Source organism: Dendropsophus ebraccatus, chromosome 2 (genome assembly GCF_027789765.1).
Source record: "Dendropsophus ebraccatus isolate aDenEbr1 chromosome 2, aDenEbr1.pat, whole genome shotgun sequence".
Taxonomy (NCBI): domain Eukaryota; kingdom Metazoa; phylum Chordata; class Amphibia; order Anura; family Hylidae; genus Dendropsophus; species Dendropsophus ebraccatus.
The window spans coordinates 82,274,892-82,293,644 of NC_091455.1; the positions used below are offsets into that span (position 1 = coordinate 82,274,892).

The window sequence follows — 18,753 nt, forward strand, 5'->3', positions numbered from 1 at the left end:
GACTCCCCCGATCTCTAGGTATAGCCAGGAGAAGCACATGACAGTACACTTTTACTCATTGCAGAGGTTGTGGTCCATTGTAAATCAATGGAGCCCATCTCCTCCAATGACACAAATCAAGTGTGGAGCCAGTTATGCCTAGAGATCAGTGGGAGTCGCAGCACTCCCACCCCCCCGGATTATTAAAACCTTTGACTTTGACATGTTGAAAGTTGTTTTTCAGATGTTACACTTTCTCCTGAGAGAGTTATTTTGTGTGTTGTTTTTTTATTGCTATGCTAGTAATAAGGAGGATGACTTTAAAATCAAGTTATATTACATGTACATAAATATATATACATGTATATAAATTACACTTACAACAGGGTACACTTTGGTTAAAGTGTACCTGTTGCAAAAATTTTCATTTAAAAAACAGGGGTTGTGATCACAAGCAGTTTTTCAATATATTTGCTTTATTTTTTTCTATGTTTAAAGCTAAGTTATACATATGGCCAAACTGTGGTCAATGCCAATATTTGGTCTTTTCTCTGTTAAAATTATAGTCCAAACAGGGGAAGTCCCATTACTTTGCGTGCTTGCGCAAGAAAAAGCAGGTTGTATCTCAAGCGAGGGTAATTGTATTATTAAATTTTGCTAATTATATTATCAACTTTGAATGTTTACCAGGAGACACTGCTTTTTGTTATACAACAATTCATTCAGTATAATGTTGCTGTGTGGTTACAGAGCTTTTGGGGCTGTGTGAAAGGAGAGTTGACCATACAATGCGAGGACCCCAAGGATTCTCTGCTACTTAATGTGGACACGCAGTAGCTGTACACATGCACAGTGAAGACACCAAGCAGCCATATGTATAACATTGATTTGAAGGGAAACTATCAGCAGGTTAGACAAATTTAACCTACTGATAAATCCCTTTTGAACTTGGGGCGCCCCATGCACAAAAGGCACATATTGACAGGTTAGATTTATCTAAAGCTTAGGGCATAGCTCAATGACTTTCATCTTAAATCACAATTAATAGTTTTACTCACCCTAAACTAATTCACTTTCTTGTAAAACTTTTATCTCTTATCAAGTGAGACTGCATATATATTTTAGGAATCAATTAGCTTAATCATTATGAACTTGTTTTAATTCCATGTGTTACAATTCCCTTTTGTGCCCTTGGCTCAGGTTTCTCATCTGTTCTGTTGTGACCCCTTTCTAAAACGTGAGGTATCATAGTCTTTCTTTATCATTATCTATCTTACTTTGGAAATGAAACCCAAATGAATACCCCAGCCACTGATCTACCCTTCATTCAGCCACATCTTATAGACCTGCAGCATAATACTGTGTAGAAATATTTTTTTTCTATTTTGCAGTCAAGAAGCCTTGAAAAGTTAATCAAAATGCGTAATTGTCCTGAAAATCTATGCAATCCCCTGTGGAGTGATTAATGTGAGGCGTTAATATTGACTAGGATTTTTCATGCAGATGTGATATTGACATAGCAAAACTTGGAGCACAATTTATGTATCCTATGAATGTTCCGGTATTATGGCAATATGTTTTACAGAATATTTTCTTCCTCTGCAGCTGGACAAGACCTTTCTCAGGTCATGACATCTCAAGGCCTAGTGTCCTCCTCGAATGGGCAACACGAGATAACGCTTACCATTAATAATTCCAGTTTAAGTCAGGTTTTGGCACACGCAACCGGCACCACCCCGACTTCATCCTCGGTTTCCCCACAGGAGATCACTCTCACTATATCTGGTTAGTGTAAGATTTCCATTTGATGTTTTTCTCCTTTCCTCTCTGTGCAGTTTGATGTTATTGCAGCTTGCTATTGTTAAGAAAGCAGCGTAAAGGTCATAAATGCCTTTTTCACTGAATGGTTGGTGAATTTTCATCCATTCACTACACTAGACACTTGATAGAAGATTTATGTTAAATGCTTGGAAATTATTTTAATAGCTGACCACTCCAGTATGGGTGCAAAAGGGCACACTACTTTATGTAACAAAACTAATGGCATTTATGAATGCTGCCACGTCAGGATGTCAGAATAACTGCTGCTCAGTTATTCAGTTGCGAAGAAAGGGAATTGTGAGAGCAGGTATGGCGGCTTTCTTCTCCTTTTCATGTGTTATCCCATCCAACACTCCTGTCACTTCTGCGTGAACTGTGGGCAGAAGACAGAATTAACTTTCTCTATTGGGTCCTTATCAGGAGATATTTTTGTTATACTGAAAGAGCGACATCAGGATCTTCCCCTTGTCTGCTTTTAGTATATGTGTGCTATTAAAACAGTATTGGCAAGCTTTTATGCACCAACCATTTTGAGCAAGCAGAGCTTGAGGTGTCAAACACTTCGGAGAGACCACATAGTGAACAAGCAACCGCGTGCACCCACCAAACCATTGCTTCTACAAACTCTCTGAATTGGATAATAGACTTTACAAGAGTCCAGCCACCTTTCCACCCAAGCTTGCCAAGACACTGTCATACTTAATTATTGATTCTGTTTCTCTTATGGCTCTACTAGGCATTGCTCCCACCTAGCCAAAATCCTGCTCCACACTGATGAGGGGCAACACCCCGAAACAGCTGTTTGTGGATGGTAACCTAGCCTTGGTTTATCCCTTGTCATTACATTGACTTATAGGGCCACCTAATATGGTGGTTTTGTTGGTTTCCTAACAGGAGCTGCCCCTTGACTGGGTCCTTCCTGGAGGGATATCTGGCTAGTCCTGTGTTTTGAGACTCTTCAATGAGGCTCCACGGGCTCCTCTTTTGCATATTCATGTTTCCCAGGGGGCAATGCACCTAGGACTTCACTGCATTGAGTGCTTTTACTAGCAGCCGGCAGTGTTGTCATTTGGCTGGTCTCCCTGAGTTTAGCAATCTGTTTCTCTTAATGATTGATGTCACACTTACGGATCAGCACCACCCCGCTGATTCCAGCAGTGCCATCCATCCTGAGATACAGCCCCGTTCTTCTGATATATGTGGGTGACCAGTTCTGCAGAATAGAGAGGTGGCACTGTTTGAATCAGTATGGTGGTGCTGATTTGAAAGTATGAAGCGTTTATATCAGTATGTGTGCTAATACATTTGCTTTCGGAATGGTAAAATTTGCAGCGGATTTCAGGGCAAAACTAGCAGTGTGAAGTCCGCTGTACAGTACAGGTGAATGTACCCATAATAGCTAGTAATCCATTATGTAACTAAGTTACAGCTCTGTCTTATGATCTAGATCAGTTATGTCAAACTCTGGCCCGCAAGCCAAATCTGGCCCGCAGTGCCATTATTTTTGGCCCGCCAGGCAATTCAGAGCTTGAATTACATCTGGCCTGCCATGGCTATTATAAACAAGACTATGGGGGGGAGGGCTGGCTACTATGTAAGAGACTATGGGGGAGGGCTGACTACTATATAAGAGACAATGGGGAGATCTGGCTACTATATGAGACTATTGGGGAGGGCTGGCTACTATATAAGAGACTATGGGGGAGGGCTGGCTACTATATGAGACTATTGGGGAGTGCTGGCTACTATATAAAAGACTATGGGGGAGGGCTGGCTACTTTATGAGAGACTATGGGGGGTGGCTTCTATATGAGACTACAGGGGAGAGCTGGCTGCTATATGAGACTATGGGAGGGCTGGCTGCTAAATAAGAGACTATGGGGCAGGGCTGGTTACTATATGAAACTATAGGGGTGAGCTGGCTACTATATGAGACTATGGGGGAGGGCTAGCTACTATATGAGACTATGGGGGGGGGGTGGCTACTATATAAGAGACTATGGGGGAGGGCTGACTACTATATAAGAGACCATGGGGAGATCTGGCTACTATATGAGACTATTGGGGAGGGCTGGCTACTATATAAGAGACTATGGGGGAGGGCTGGCTACTATATGAGACTATTGGGTAGGGCTGGCTACTATATAAGAGACTATGGGGGAGGGCTGGCTACTATATAAGAGACTATGGGGGGGGGGTGGATACTATATGAGACTACAGGGGAGAGCTGGCTGCTATATGAGACTATGGGAGGGCTGGCTGCTAAATAAGAGACTATGGGGCAGGGCTGGTTACTATATGAAACTATAGGGGTGAGCTGGCTACTATATGAGACTATGGGGGAGGGCTAGCTACTATACCAGACTATGGGGGAGGGCTAGCTACTATATGAGGACTGGCTACTGTAGGAGACTATTGGGGAGGGCTGGCTATTGAAGGAGATTATTGGGGAGGGCTGGCTACTATAGGAGACTATTTTGGAGGGCTGGCTACTACAGTATATGGAACACTTGGGGGGCTGGCTACTATTTCGGTCAATTTTTGGTTGGCTTGGCTACTAACTGGGGCAATATTGGGGGGGGGGTGTTGGCTATTACATGGGTTGGGGTTTAATCATATAGCAATTTATTATGTCATTTATCATAGTGCACAGTGCTGGGATACGCACACCACTGGCAGTGCCAGGACCGCCGCATTCCCGCTTCAATAATTATCAAGGTTGGCCCACGACTTTGTCCAATTTTTAATTTTGGCCCACTGTGTATTTTGAGTTTGACACCACTGATCTAGATAGATCTACAAGTCTTTGCTTGCTGAGACCTATTCATCTGAAAAATTCAACTAACATATTCAACTATAACATATTCAATATTCTCTGAGTCTACCATCTTTATTATAAAAGACATATGCAGTGGGGCTCTGCAAACACAGAAAAACATGCGAGCACAGCTACTTTCTTGTATAAATGGTGCCACCGCTGTCACTAGGTTATATGCGGTGTTGTAATTCAGTCCCATTTACATAAATGGCAAAAAAAACCTTATTCAAACTGAGCACAAGAAAGGTGCTTTTTCTTTTCTTTTTCTTTTTCTTTTTTTTTTTAAGAAAATTTACATAACATACAGTCTAATCGTACAGACTTCTGTAGGACAATATGGCAACAAATAGAGTGTTTAACCAATATACATAACCGAAATTATGCTGTTTCTGACATTGTTCTGTCAATGTTCTGGTATTAACAAAACTAAAGGTTGTATCCCTCAGGAGGTTGAAGCAAGTTTACCCAAAGCAGAATTAAGCTGGCCATACACTTTTAATAATTGATGGCCGAAGGATCATCTGGTTAACACTTATATCTCTCTCCTGCTGCTCTTTCTCTACATACTGTATACAAAAATACTTGGCAAAGTTGAGCGTTCCTGTATTCTATATGGGAGGAATAAGCCGCAGCAAGAGCATATCTCTTTCCCAAAACAAAGGGGTCGGCTGTGATTTTTCATCATGGCTGACTCAAATCTCCATTGACATCATCTGTTGCTGAACGGTCGGGAGAGCCTCATACACAGATACATATGTAGCCAGGCTTAACATGAGTTGTAGCCAGGGTTAACTTGATCACAATAACGTGTTTAACTTGACTTTCTAATTGACTTAACATAGCTCCCTGAGGCAACAATTATGTCAGGGAGCTATGTTAAGTCAATTAGAATGTTAGTCAAGTTAGTCCTGGCTGCAACTCATGTTAAATCTGGCTGCATCTATACATACAGATTGACGCCTAAATCCACTGGTTTGGTATGTTGGGGCAACTAATATCTGAGGTGTACAGTTGTTAAAATCTGAGATGTACTTTACAGTATTTATAGCCATAAATGATAATAAGCATGTAACCAAACTAGAATATCTTTACAGGCCTGCTTTCTGCAGGGGGGTATTTCCATACATCATGTAACATCCAGTCTTAAAGGTTTGCTCTGCAAATCCTGTGACCTTCTCCTCTTTCTAATCAAAATGGAAAAATGTATACAGCTAAGCTCCAGCTGTCAGTCAGTCCAAAGCTCAATGGATGAGGACATTAACATTAAAAAATTGGTACCAAAGCTGAATCAAATACAAATAACCGAATTTTCCTTCTGGATACTTTTATCTTTGTTTAGGGTTCTTTTAAGTACTGTGTATATGATGCTGGCTCTTCTGGAGGTCTGGCAATCAATACTCTGCAAAGACCTCGTTTTTTCAAACCCTTGACTGTATTTTCTGATTTAGGACAGGATATCATGCAGCTGGGCCCTTCAGGAAGCAGTGAACTGAATGGAAACATGAGACTAAATACACCTGCAATTACCAGCCAGTCTGCAGAAAGCGCATTGTCATTAAGCAATGATCATATTTTATCACAGCCCACTACACTAACTACTGCTTCAGGTATTGCAATATTGATACCATATCCCTTGGAAACTGTATCTCAGAACAAAGAATAATGCACATTTTAGATTTGCTGTATAACACATTTCATTACCTTGAAGTGTACTTGTCACTAACTTGTGTTATGCAAACCACGGGAAGCATGTAAAACTGGGCAGGCTCCTATATCACAGTGTTGTATACTGTGAATTGTTTTACTGTAATCTATGGTGTGATGTAAGCTGGGAAAGGGGCTACAAGTCATTGGGGCAGTCCCTTCCCCCTGCTTGTCTTCATTGCCAGATCTGTCTCTGTGTAAAGGGCAAGGTCTGTCAATCAAACTGGTCAGGTGGGGGGCTACTCCAAAGACTGTGAACCCCATGCACTGCCAATGTTATAATGATGATTCCGCTGTATCAGCTTAATACAGCTTAGCTAAGCTTGTACAATGCAATATTTTCTGTACAAGGCTACATTTTTCTACTATTTTTGTAGAAAGAATTAGCTATATTTATATTTTGTAATGGTAACATCTGACCCACTAGTGCTAATGGATTGAGAAGGGTTCCAGGCAATTAAGATGCCGAAACACGTTACTATATTAAATGAAATCCAGTAAGTGGTTATTGAGATAGTGGCATTACAATGCGGTTGATTCCGATCAGAACATTGCTACGAAGGATACCATTCAGTCATCTGTGCTACATTGCCTAAAAGGGAGTGTTTATGGCTAGCTAGATCCAAGCTGGTTTTGGTTTCACACACCTGTTATAAGACATGTAAAGGATGTAGATAGTTTTTACTTAAACTAAACTGGTATTTTTATCTCACTAGAATTAACTACATCGACTGGCAGCCTTCCTTGTACAACATCAATCACTCAAACCCCTGTGTCTACGCAGAATCTAGTTATGTCATCTGGAGTAGGAGGAGATGGGAGTGTAACCCTGACATTGACAGATACAGAGAGCATGCTGACTGGAGGACTTGATGCTGTGACTCTAAACATCACCTCTCAGGTATTGGTTGTGTTTTAATATTAATAGTACATTACAACTACAGTTATGGTTTATTACATTGATCATTAAATCCTATATGGTATAAAGGGCTATTGTGCTGTATTCCATGGTGATGAACATTATAGACTTGTCAACTTTTCGAATTGCATTACAGATGGGATGAATAAACACTATAGTAAGAGGAGGACAGGGAAATAAGTAATACGATTACTTAGGGATAGTAATTGTCACTTGTCAACTTCTGTAGTTTTATTGTGGTTTTAACTGCTGACATTTTGAATGTGAAGAATAAAAATGTTAGTATGGAGCACAGAAACATAAAAAATATGACTCAATGATGAAGGACGGGGAGTTAGTTAATTCCTTATACACTTTATGGGAGTTTCGCATTGACGTAGTTCGGCCTATGCTAAAACTGATTTGTCATGCATGTTCCTCAAGTCGTTACAATTAAAACAATATGTAACATGTATAACTTTTCTTTTATCTGATGGCTTTTAAAAAATTCAAACCATTGTTAACAAATATATGTTCCTTAAAATCGCCCTATTCCCAGGCTTATAGTGCTTTTATCCTTTGGTCTATGGTGCTGCCTGAGGGGTCATTTTTTGCGCCATGACATGTACTTTCTATCGGTACCTTGATTGCGCATATGCGACTTTTTGATCGCTTTTTATTACATTTTTTCTGGATTTGATGCGACCAAAAATGCTTTGGACTTTGGAATTTTTTTACGCTTACTCCGTTTACCGTGCGAGATCAGGAATGTGATTAATTAATAGCTTGGGCGATTACGCATGCGGCGATATCAAACATGTTTAATTATTTTTTTTATTTATCTATATCATAAAAATCAAAGTCTGTCTGTCTGTCTGTCTGTCTGTCCTTCTGTCTGTCTGTCCTCTATAGACTTCCAAACGCCTGAACCGTTTGACCCCAAATTTGGCACACAGATACATTGGGTGCCCGGGAAGGCTATTGCGAAGGTCCCGTCCCCACCAGATGTACAGGAGGGGAGGGGGAGGGGAAAGAGAGGCGCCCCATAGAGATGAATGGGAAAATCTCCTCACTGCAAACACAGGTGATATAATTAGCTGCAGCAGACACGGCAGTTGGAGCCTTAGCAACCAATAGGATTACTGCTTTCATTTTCACAGGGAGCAATGGTTGCTAGGGCAGCTGCCTCACAACATCCACAGTAATAACTGGTAGACCCCCTACTCCAACTATACAGTACATGTATATACAGGACCCCCTACTCCAACTATACAGTACATGTATATACAAGACCCCCTACTCCATCCATACAGTACATGTATATACAGGACCCCCTACTCCATCTATACAGTACATGTATATACAGGACCCCCTACTCCATCCATACAGTACATGTATATACAGGGCACAACAGGTATACCAAACTGTGACTGGGTAACACAGCTACACCAGACCTGACCAATACCACCATACTGTGCTGGATAACACTGTCATACCAGACCTGACCAATACCGCCATACTGTGAGTGGATAACACTGTCATACCAGACCTGACCAATACCGCCATACTGTTACTGGATAACACTGCCAGACCTGACCAATACCGCCATACTGTGACTGGATAACACCTCCATACCAGACCTGACCAATACCGCCATACTGTCACTGGGTAACACCGCCACACCAGACCTGACCAATACCGCCATACTGTGACTGGATAACACTGCCACACCAGACCTGACCAATACCGCCATACTGTGACTGGATAACACTGCCACACCAGACCTAACCAATACCGCCATACTGTGACTGGATAACACTGTCATACCAGACCTGACCAATACTGCCATACTGTGACTGGATAACACTGCCATACCAGACCTGACCAATACCGCCGTACTGTGACTGGATAACACTGTCATACCAGACCTGACCAATACCGGCAAACTGTGACTGGGTAACACCCCCATACCAGACATGACCAATACCGACACACTGGGACTGAATAACACTGCCATACGGCTAAATACAACCCTGCAGGTATACAGGACACTACAGGTATACAGGACCCCAAAACTATACACTACAAGTGCACGGGACCTCCACAAAACTATATACTACAGGTATACAGGACCCCAAACTTTACACTACAGGTATACAGGACCCCAAAACTATATACTACAGGTATACAGGACCTCCACCAACTATATACTACAGGTATACAGGACCCCAAACTATACACTACAGGTATACAGGACCCCAAAACTATACACTACAGGTATACAGGAACTCCACCAACTATATACTACAGGTATATAGGACCCCAAACTATACACTACAGGTACACAGGACCTCAAAACCATACACTACAAGTATACAGGACCTACACCAACTCTATAATACAGGTATACAGCACCTTCACCAACTCTATACTACAAGTATACAGGACCCCAAATATACTACAGGTATACAGGAACTCCACCAGCTATATACTACAGGTATATCGGACCCCAAAGTATACACTACAGGTATACAGGACCTCCACCAACTCTATACTATAGTCATACAGGACCCTCAAACTATTTACTACAGGTATACAGGACCCCCGAACTATATACTACAGGTATACAAGACCTCCACCAACTATACATTACAGGTATACAGCACCAACTATATACTACAGGTATACAGGACCCCCGAACTATACAGTACAGGTATACAGGACCTTCACCAACTGTACACTGCAGGTATACAGGACCTCCTTCAACTATACACTACAGGTATACAGCCCCCCCCCCCAACTACACACTACAGGTATACAGCCCCCCCCAACTATGCACTACAGATATGCGAGACCCCTAAAAACTATACATTGTGGGTATACAGAACCCCTCCAACTATGCACTACAGGTATACACTAATTCCACTGATTAACTCAGATGAAACAATACCTTTAGCTTGGCCTCCTGGGCACCTTAGAACAAATCTAATTAACACACTGACACTTAATACCCGGGCAGCGCCGGGTACATTTTCTAGTCTATATCATAAAAATCAAAGTCTGTCTGTCTGTCTGTCCTCTATAGACTTCCAAACGCCTGAACCGTTTGACCCCAAATTTGGCACACAAATACATTGGGTGCCCGGGAAGGTTATTGCGAAGGTCCCGTCCCCGCCAGATGTACAGGAGGGGAGGGGGAGGGGAAAGAGAGGCGCCCCATAGAGATGAATGGGAAAATCTCCTCACTGCAAACACAGGTGATATAATTAGCTGCAGCAGACACGGCAGTTGGAGCCTTAGCAACCAATAGGATTACTGCTTTCATTTTCACAGGGAGCAATGGTTGCTAGGGAAGCTGCCTCACAACATCCACAGTAATAACTGGTAGACCCCCTACTCCATCTCTACAGTATATGTATACAGGACCCCCTACTCCATCCATACAGTACATGTATATACAGGACCCCCTACTCCATCTATACAGTACATGTATATACAGGACCCCCTACTCCATCCATACAGTACATGTATATACAGGGCCCACTACTCCATCTATACAGTACATGTATATACAGGACCCCCTACTCCATCTATACAGTACATGTATATACAGGACCCCCTACTCCATCTATACAGTACATGTATATACAGGACCCCCTACTCCATCTATACAGTACATGTATATACAGGGCACAACAGGTATACCAAACTGTGACTGGGTAACACTGCTACACCAGACCTGACCAATACCGCCATACTGTGACTGGATAACACTGCCAGACCTGACCAATACCGCCATACTGTGACTGGATAACACCTCCATACCAGACCTGACCAATACCGCCATACTGTGACTGGATAACACCTCCATACCAGACCTGACCAATACCGCCATACTGTGACTGGATAACGCTGCCACACCAGACCTGACCAATACCACCATACTGTGACTGGATAACACTGCCACACCAGACCTGACCAATACCGCCATACTGTGACTGGATAACACTGTCATACCAGACCTGACGAATACCGCCATACTGTGACTGGATAACACTGTCATATAAGACCTGACCAATACCGCCATACTGTGAATGAATAACACCGCCACACCAGACCTTACCAATACCGCTATACTGTGCTGGATAACACTGTCATACCAGACCTGACCAATACCGCCATACTGTGACTGGATAACACTGCCATACCAGACCTGACCAATACCACCATACCGTGACTGGATAACACCGCCACACCAGACCTGACCAATACCGCCATACTGTGACTGGATAACACCCCCATACCAGACATGACCAATACCGACACACTGGGACTGAATAACACTGCCATACGGCGAAATACAACCCTGCAGGTATACAGGACCCCAAAACTATACACTACAAGTGCACGGGACCTCCACAAAACTATATACTACAGGTATACAGGACCCCAAATTTTACACTACAGGTATACAGGACCCCAAAACTATATACTACAGGTATACATGACCTCCACCAACTATATACTTCAGGTATACAGGACCTCCACCAACTATATACTACAGGTATACAGGACCTCAAACTATACACTACAGGTATACAGGACCCTAAAACTATACACTACAGGTATACAGGAACTCCTCCAACTATATACTACAGGTATATAGGACCCCAAACTATACACTACAGGTACACAGGACCTCAAAACCATACACTACAGGTATACAGGACCCCCGAACTATATACTACAGGTATGCAAGACCTCCACCAATTATACACTACAGGTATCCAGGACCCTCAAACTATAAACTACAGGTATACAAGACCTCCACCAACTATACATTACAGGTATACAGCACCAACTATATACTACAGGTATACAGGACCCCCAAACTATACAGTACAGGTATACAGGACCTTCACCAACTGTACACTGCAGGTATACAGGACCTCCCTCAACTATACACTATAGGTATTCAGCCCCCCCAACTATGCACTACAGATATGCGAGACCCCTAAAAGCTATACATTGTGGGTATACAGAACCCCTACAACTATGTACTACAGGTATACACTAATTCCACTGATTAACTCAGATGAAACAATACCTTTAGCTTTGCCTCCTGGGCACCTTAGAACAAATCTAATTAACACACTGACACTTTATACCCGGGCAGCGCTGGGTACATTTTCTAGTGTATTTATAAAATAGGAAAAGGGGGGTGATTTGAACTTTTAATAGGGGAGGGGATTTTTTTATTAATAACAATACTTTTTTACTTTTTTTTTTTTACTGTAATTGATAGTCCCCCTGGGGGACTTGTATATACACAGCAAAGATCCATTAGATCGGCCGAGCCGGGATCAGCGTCATTGCGACGCTAAGGCCCGGCACGGGCAGAAGAACGGAACGGGGAGATCCGACACAAGACACCAGGGATGTGAAGTGTAAAGCACTTCAATGCAGCTGTCATGTTTGACAGCTGCATTGAAGTGCTTAATTAGCCGGCGCGGCAACGGGACCCGCGCCGGCTAATAGAGGCACTGCCCAGCTGCAGATTGCAGCCGGAAGCGGTGCCGTTCAGAGCGGGGTCCCGGGGGACCCCTCACTGAACTCCCCCAGCATCCCCATGACATACCAGGTACGTCATGGGTCGCTAAGGGATTAAATACATTGGAGTTTTGGATATAAGGAAAAGGAAGAGATGATAAATTGGTTAATAGCAAAGAAATAAAATAAATCAGATATGAACGCTTTGGGATCAAGTATAACATCAACATTATACTAGAGTAATGTAACCTACAATGGCTTCATAGTAGTCTGTAGCTTCACAGATTTATAGAAGAAATGAAACCGATATAGTGAAACGTCCCTAAAATGATGAGTTCTGCAGTGACATCCGCTGTGTTTCCTGGCACTGTCAGTTTTAATAGGTTTACATATTCGCAGCAGAAGTTTTTATTCCCCTGCAAGCATGTAAACTGCCATCCCTTTTAACCCGCTGTGGTCCAGTGAATGCTTTACCTGTCCACGCTCCTGCCTGCTTCTGTGGCTCCCAGTGCCCTGACATCCCCTCAGCCAATCGGTGCGCTGTCCTGTCACCGCCACTTATCGGCTGAGGGGGACGTCAGGGAGCTAAGAGCCACAGAAACATTCAGGAGCCCGGACAGGTAAAGGGGGATGACACTTTACATACTGGCAGTGGATAAAAATTCTGCTGCGAGTATGTAAACCTATTCAAACTGACAATGCTGGGATTCGCAACAGAACTTGCATTGTGAGATCCGCTGCAATTCCGGTATGTGTGAAGCCACTTTAAGGCTTGAACACCTTAAAATAAACCTCCCTAAAAATTAACATACAGTACATCATGCATGGAAAGCTTTTTTAAACAAACAAAAACAAAATGTCCTCACAACTGCAACTCACATAACTTTAACCTCTGTGGAATACCTTAAATCAGTCTTGCAAATCTCTCCATAACTCCCCATTTAAGAAACAGAAAAGTATTTTACTCTATAACATTTTAACATTACCAAAGAATTCAGTATTGATAAGTGCAGAAGAAGCCTTAACTGTAACTGTTCTTTTACAATGGATACAACCACAAAATATGGCAAATATAATTCATAATATTATTACACACCTTATATACTAGAATGTATGCAATCACTTTGCAACCTATGCTGGAGGGGCTGTGAACAGGTGGGCACATTACCTGATATCTTTGAGGAATGTTCTTTACTGATTCTTTTCTGGATAAACATACAGACACTGGGGGAGATTTATCAAACATGGTGTAAAGTGAAACTGGCTCAGTTACCCCTAGCAACCAATCAGATTCCACCTTTCATTTTCCAAAGAGTCTGTGAGGAATGAAAGGTGGAATCTGATTGGTTGCTAGGGGCAACTGAGCCAGTTTCATTTTACACCACGTTTGATAAATCTCCCCGATTGTTCAAAACTTTTTTTAAAACAATTTTCCAGTCTTTGCGGAGTTATATTTAGTAAGCTTAGCTGCTGAAATGATCACTAGCTCTTATAGAATTACATTAAAACTTTGTTTAATATCTTAATTCACACCAGTTTCGTCTGTTAGGTGTAGCAGACTGCTTGAGAATGGCTACACTTAACAGTTTTGAAGTTCATTTGGAGATGCTGTCTCTACATCATTTTCTCTGGATTATTATGTGAACCAAGGTCCAGTTTGGTGATATATACACCCAGTATCTGGATAGTGTTCCTGTGCTACTGTTGATTACGGTTTGAACTATGTTTTAATATTTGCTACTATTTCAATTGTAAAAACATGGAAAAGAGCACAGATATCTTCCTTGGACGAGACATTACCACCCTGTGTCCAGTTAAAGGACAAGTGCCATGAAAAACTTTTCCCTAGTAATTGAAGCACATTACAAAGTTATATAACTCTGTAATGTGCTTCAATCACCTATCTTCCTCCCTTCCCTGTCTTTTCCCCCCTCCACCCCCCACCCGGAAGTGTCCTAACTCACACAGACCTAATTACTACCGTCACCAAGCTCTTCTCTCAGCTCCTTCTCCTGTTACAGCAGCCCCCCCCTGCCTTGTCAGGTGACTCAGCTTGCTCAGCTCCCATTGGCTGAACAACTGCAAGCCATCACTTGGACTGGGGAGGGGGGGCTGCTGTAACAGGACCTAGAGCAGCCCTCCTGCTGATGACTCATCCTCACAAGAAGGAGCTGCCTGGTGACGGTGACGGCAGTCAGCAGGTTTGTGTGAGTTAGGACACTTCCTGGTGGGGGGTGGAGGGGGGAAAAGACAGGGAAGGGAGGAAGATAGGTGATTGAAGCACATTACAGAGTTATATAACTTTGTAATGTGCTTCAATTACTGGGAAAAAGTTTTTCATAGCACTTGTCCTTTAAGGACCATTTAAAAAAACGTTTTTGTAGGCTAAGGCCTTATTCCCAAGCTCCGTAAATTTAAGGAACATTGACTTCTATCTGGCTATTTACACTGTCTGTAGTTTTACGCATCCGCATTGCGTATTGCAAAAAAATAGGGCTGTAATTGCTGCAAACATTCACCCACATAAGTCTATGGGAGCATCAGTAATCATTCCGGATTATCAGTTTTTGCAGGAGACACATCCGTAAATAATATGTATTACCTTAATGTAACTATCGCCTCCCCATTTTTTCTGACGTGCCAAAAATATAGATCACGGACATAATATATGGTCCTGAATCCAACTTTGCAAAAGTAGAATTGGTAGGAAATTTTGACACAATGATAGGGACTCCGACCAGTACGGACCCGTTGGCATGGATCTATGGGCCACTGAAAACTCAACAACTGACTCCTCTGTCCCAGACTATGTTTAGCCATTAAAAGGTTTTCCTGCTTATGGAGGACTTCTTGTTGAAACTATCAGCAGGGTTGAAATATGTCAGAGCATCCATTGTCAATGAAGAATGGAGAGAGATGTTCTTGAAGCTGCTTTACCAAGCTAATTATGCTTTTCAGTTTTTCCATAGTGAAGCACCGGCTCACTATTTGAGGGCTTCCCCAAAGTGCTCTCTGCAGATAGTGGACCTATTTCATTGTATGTGGCTGTGTCCCACGGTGCAGGGCCTATAGGAGGATTCCCTTAAACTGGTGGAAAGAGTATGGGGAGTCAGAGTTCAGCTGATACCGATTAGCTGCTTTTTTCACTGTATTACAAAACTATTAGATGATGACTCACAAGGCTTAGTGGCAGTTAAGGGGGTCCACATTGCACTGTTAGCGGTCAAGAAATGTTTGTTGAGATGCTGGCTGACCCCTGTTACTCCAAACATTATATAAGTGATAGACCAATTAAAAACACTATATGGTACTGTAAAACTACTAAACATGTGAATGAGGCCTCAGCGTAACCACATGATCCATAAATCAGGGAAGCTACGGAATGTAAAGCTACGCGGTGCAATGTTGGACAGTGTTGGAACATCATGTATCATTATGATGCCGGGGGTGCAATAGGTGTTTAAATCTTCATGGAACTGTAGTGATGCACCTGTGCAGTTCAGATTATACAGAATAGACGGTAAGAGCAAGGTAACACCCTCAGGCTAGGCTGGGATGTATTGTAGTGGCTTCTGATTTTTTTCCTGTTCAGTTTCTTAGCTTACTTGCAAATTCAGTCATGTAAACTTTCTTCATCAAATAAAGGAGATCTGAGGAGTTACATTGGTTGCCTCCCAAGTTTCTCCTAAGACTTGTAGTTTGATTCTCTGTAATGCCCAAGCTGAAGGTTGCAGAAAACTGTGGTGTAGCCATCTTAGCTACCCTGACAACTAGGTCCAACCTGAAGTTCGCAGATCCTAGAATTCAGTGAGGTTTTTTGCAATTTACCTTCACTGGCTAGTTGACAATGTGGCTCTTTTGGTCACTGGCACTCTTGACGAGGCATATATAGAAAATGTGACCCCCGTGGGCAAGGAATATGTAGAAAATGTTACCCTCTCAGTCAATGGCACATTTGATGCGTAATGTAGAATCTCTTAGGATTGATGATCCTGGGCAATCTGCGGTCAATGCTGTTATTTTGTCCAATGCAACCTATGGTCTCTAGCACTTTCCATCCATACATAATATTCCTCTGACCTTGCCGCAAAGCTCATCATGTTTAAATCACACATAGGCAATGTAAGGGACAAATGGACTACACAAACTCAACCGGGTACGTTGACAAGAAAGTGCAAGTATTGGCATTACTTGTCCAGCAACTAGGATGTAGCTGGACACGTGTAGTGGAACACTGCACCTGTTGTAGAAATTGTCAACTGCATAGAAGCTTACATAAAGCAGCACATACGTATGTATTTTACCCAAGTTGTTTTTGCAGGTTTCTTTGATTATAGAATAGTCACGTACTGGATTAAGAAGAAATTATGCCCATATATACATATAATGTATGTAACCAGCATGTGCATGTTTGTGCCAATAGCAGCATAAAGTGGTTGGTGCTTTAGTTAACTCCATCTTTAACATTTATTGTAAAGAGCCAATAATAGTTCATGCAAACGCTACATAAAGTAGAAGTGTGTGGCTCATAAAAATCTAATTAATATACTCTGCGCTGTGTCTCATTTACCACGCAGCATTTTGCCAAGCTTTGTAGCGGGATATTATTGGGTAAAAATATAGTAATGAGAGATATTATAGTAAAACATTGACTGAACATAAATTAATTGCTCAATATGTCCCTGAAAATATCAGTCGAGAGGAGATGTTAATTGGCTCAGCTTGCAAGGATTTTATTTCTAGTAAGTCGTCTTAAGTGGAAACCAAGTCTCAGAGCTTCTGAAGATATTAGCGCTAATTTAAAGAGGCTTCTGGGTGAGGACACTTAATCAAGTTGTCATTTTGTCTCATATGTAGGAAATGCAATTTGAGGTTTGAGAAAATACTATTGGTGAATGACTTTGACAAACAGCACCTGGTGCTTACAGCTTAAGTAAACAACTAACCTTATCAACTACATTTTTAAAAAAATAACAGGTCAAACCATGACTTAGAATGACAAAGATATTGTATTGCTAGTATTTTTGAAGATTTTTTTTTTTTTTATTACGGCAAGTGGTACATGGATAATAATTCCTAATAAAAGTTTTTGGACTGAAACGCACAATATAATGCTCTATAAAAACCCATCTGTCTTTTATCCTCATATAGCCAGTCAATCAAACTGACAGGGAATGCTTGGCTTAAATCCTGGGGCAGTAAACCTGATTATGTGGGAGCTGTATCACATTTTCAGCAGGCTTAGAAAAGCTAATGTATAGAGGTAATATTGCACTACGGTGACTGGAACACAATGACAAAGCCAGCTTTTGAAGTTAAATAATTGGTACATGAAAAGCCCGAAAGATTTTTACATTGATGCTATAGCAGCATAGAGTTTCATAGTTATTATTTCTGAGAAGGTGTATTGGCAAGTTGGAAACTATATTAGCTGTAATGCTAAACCCCTACATTGAAGCCACTTTTAGGGTAGCTTCACACATACTGTACCGCAGCGGATTTTCTGATTTGACTAAATGAATAAACACAGCATCAAATCCTCCCTGTCTAATTTGCTGCGGATCTGCAGCAGATTTTATGGTGCAGATTTGATGTGGTGTGTTCACTCATTTAGTCAAATCTGCTGCGGATCCGCAGCCGAAAATCTGCTGCGATACGGTACGTGTGAAGCTACCCTCACAGAATGTTTACACATACTTGCAAATTTCACTGAGTATTTTATGCTATGTACTTTAAAGCGACTCTGTGCGCACAATCTACCCAACTAAACTGCTTTTACCGTCAGATAGTTGCTTTTAATCCAAGATCTGTTCAGGGGTCCGTTCTGCAGGTGATGCAGTTTTTGTCCTAAAAACAACTTTTAAACTTGCAGTGATGTGTCAAATTGCAGTTTGTGCCCTAGGCCTGCAACGCCTCTCTGTCTCTCCTCCCTGCCCTCTTAATCATTAGGAATGCCCCTAGACAGTATTTCTCCTAATCATCA

The 18,753-nt window shown here is 41.9% G+C and overlaps 1 protein-coding gene across 7 annotated transcripts in view; it reads left to right on the forward strand.

The window, feature by feature from the left end:
- The window catches only part of ZNF236 (zinc finger protein 236), a 170,631-nt gene that overhangs the window by 121,699 nt on the left and 30,179 nt on the right, over nt 1–18,753 (forward strand). For all 7 annotated transcript variants that reach the window (XM_069957871.1, XM_069957866.1, XM_069957867.1 and 4 more), the window contains 3 exons: nt 1,585–1,764; nt 6,067–6,225; nt 7,039–7,223. In XM_069957871.1, the coding sequence (XP_069813972.1) occupies nt 1,585–1,764; nt 6,067–6,225; nt 7,039–7,223 (524 nt within the window). The remainder of the gene's footprint in view (nt 1–1,584; nt 1,765–6,066; nt 6,226–7,038; nt 7,224–18,753) is intronic.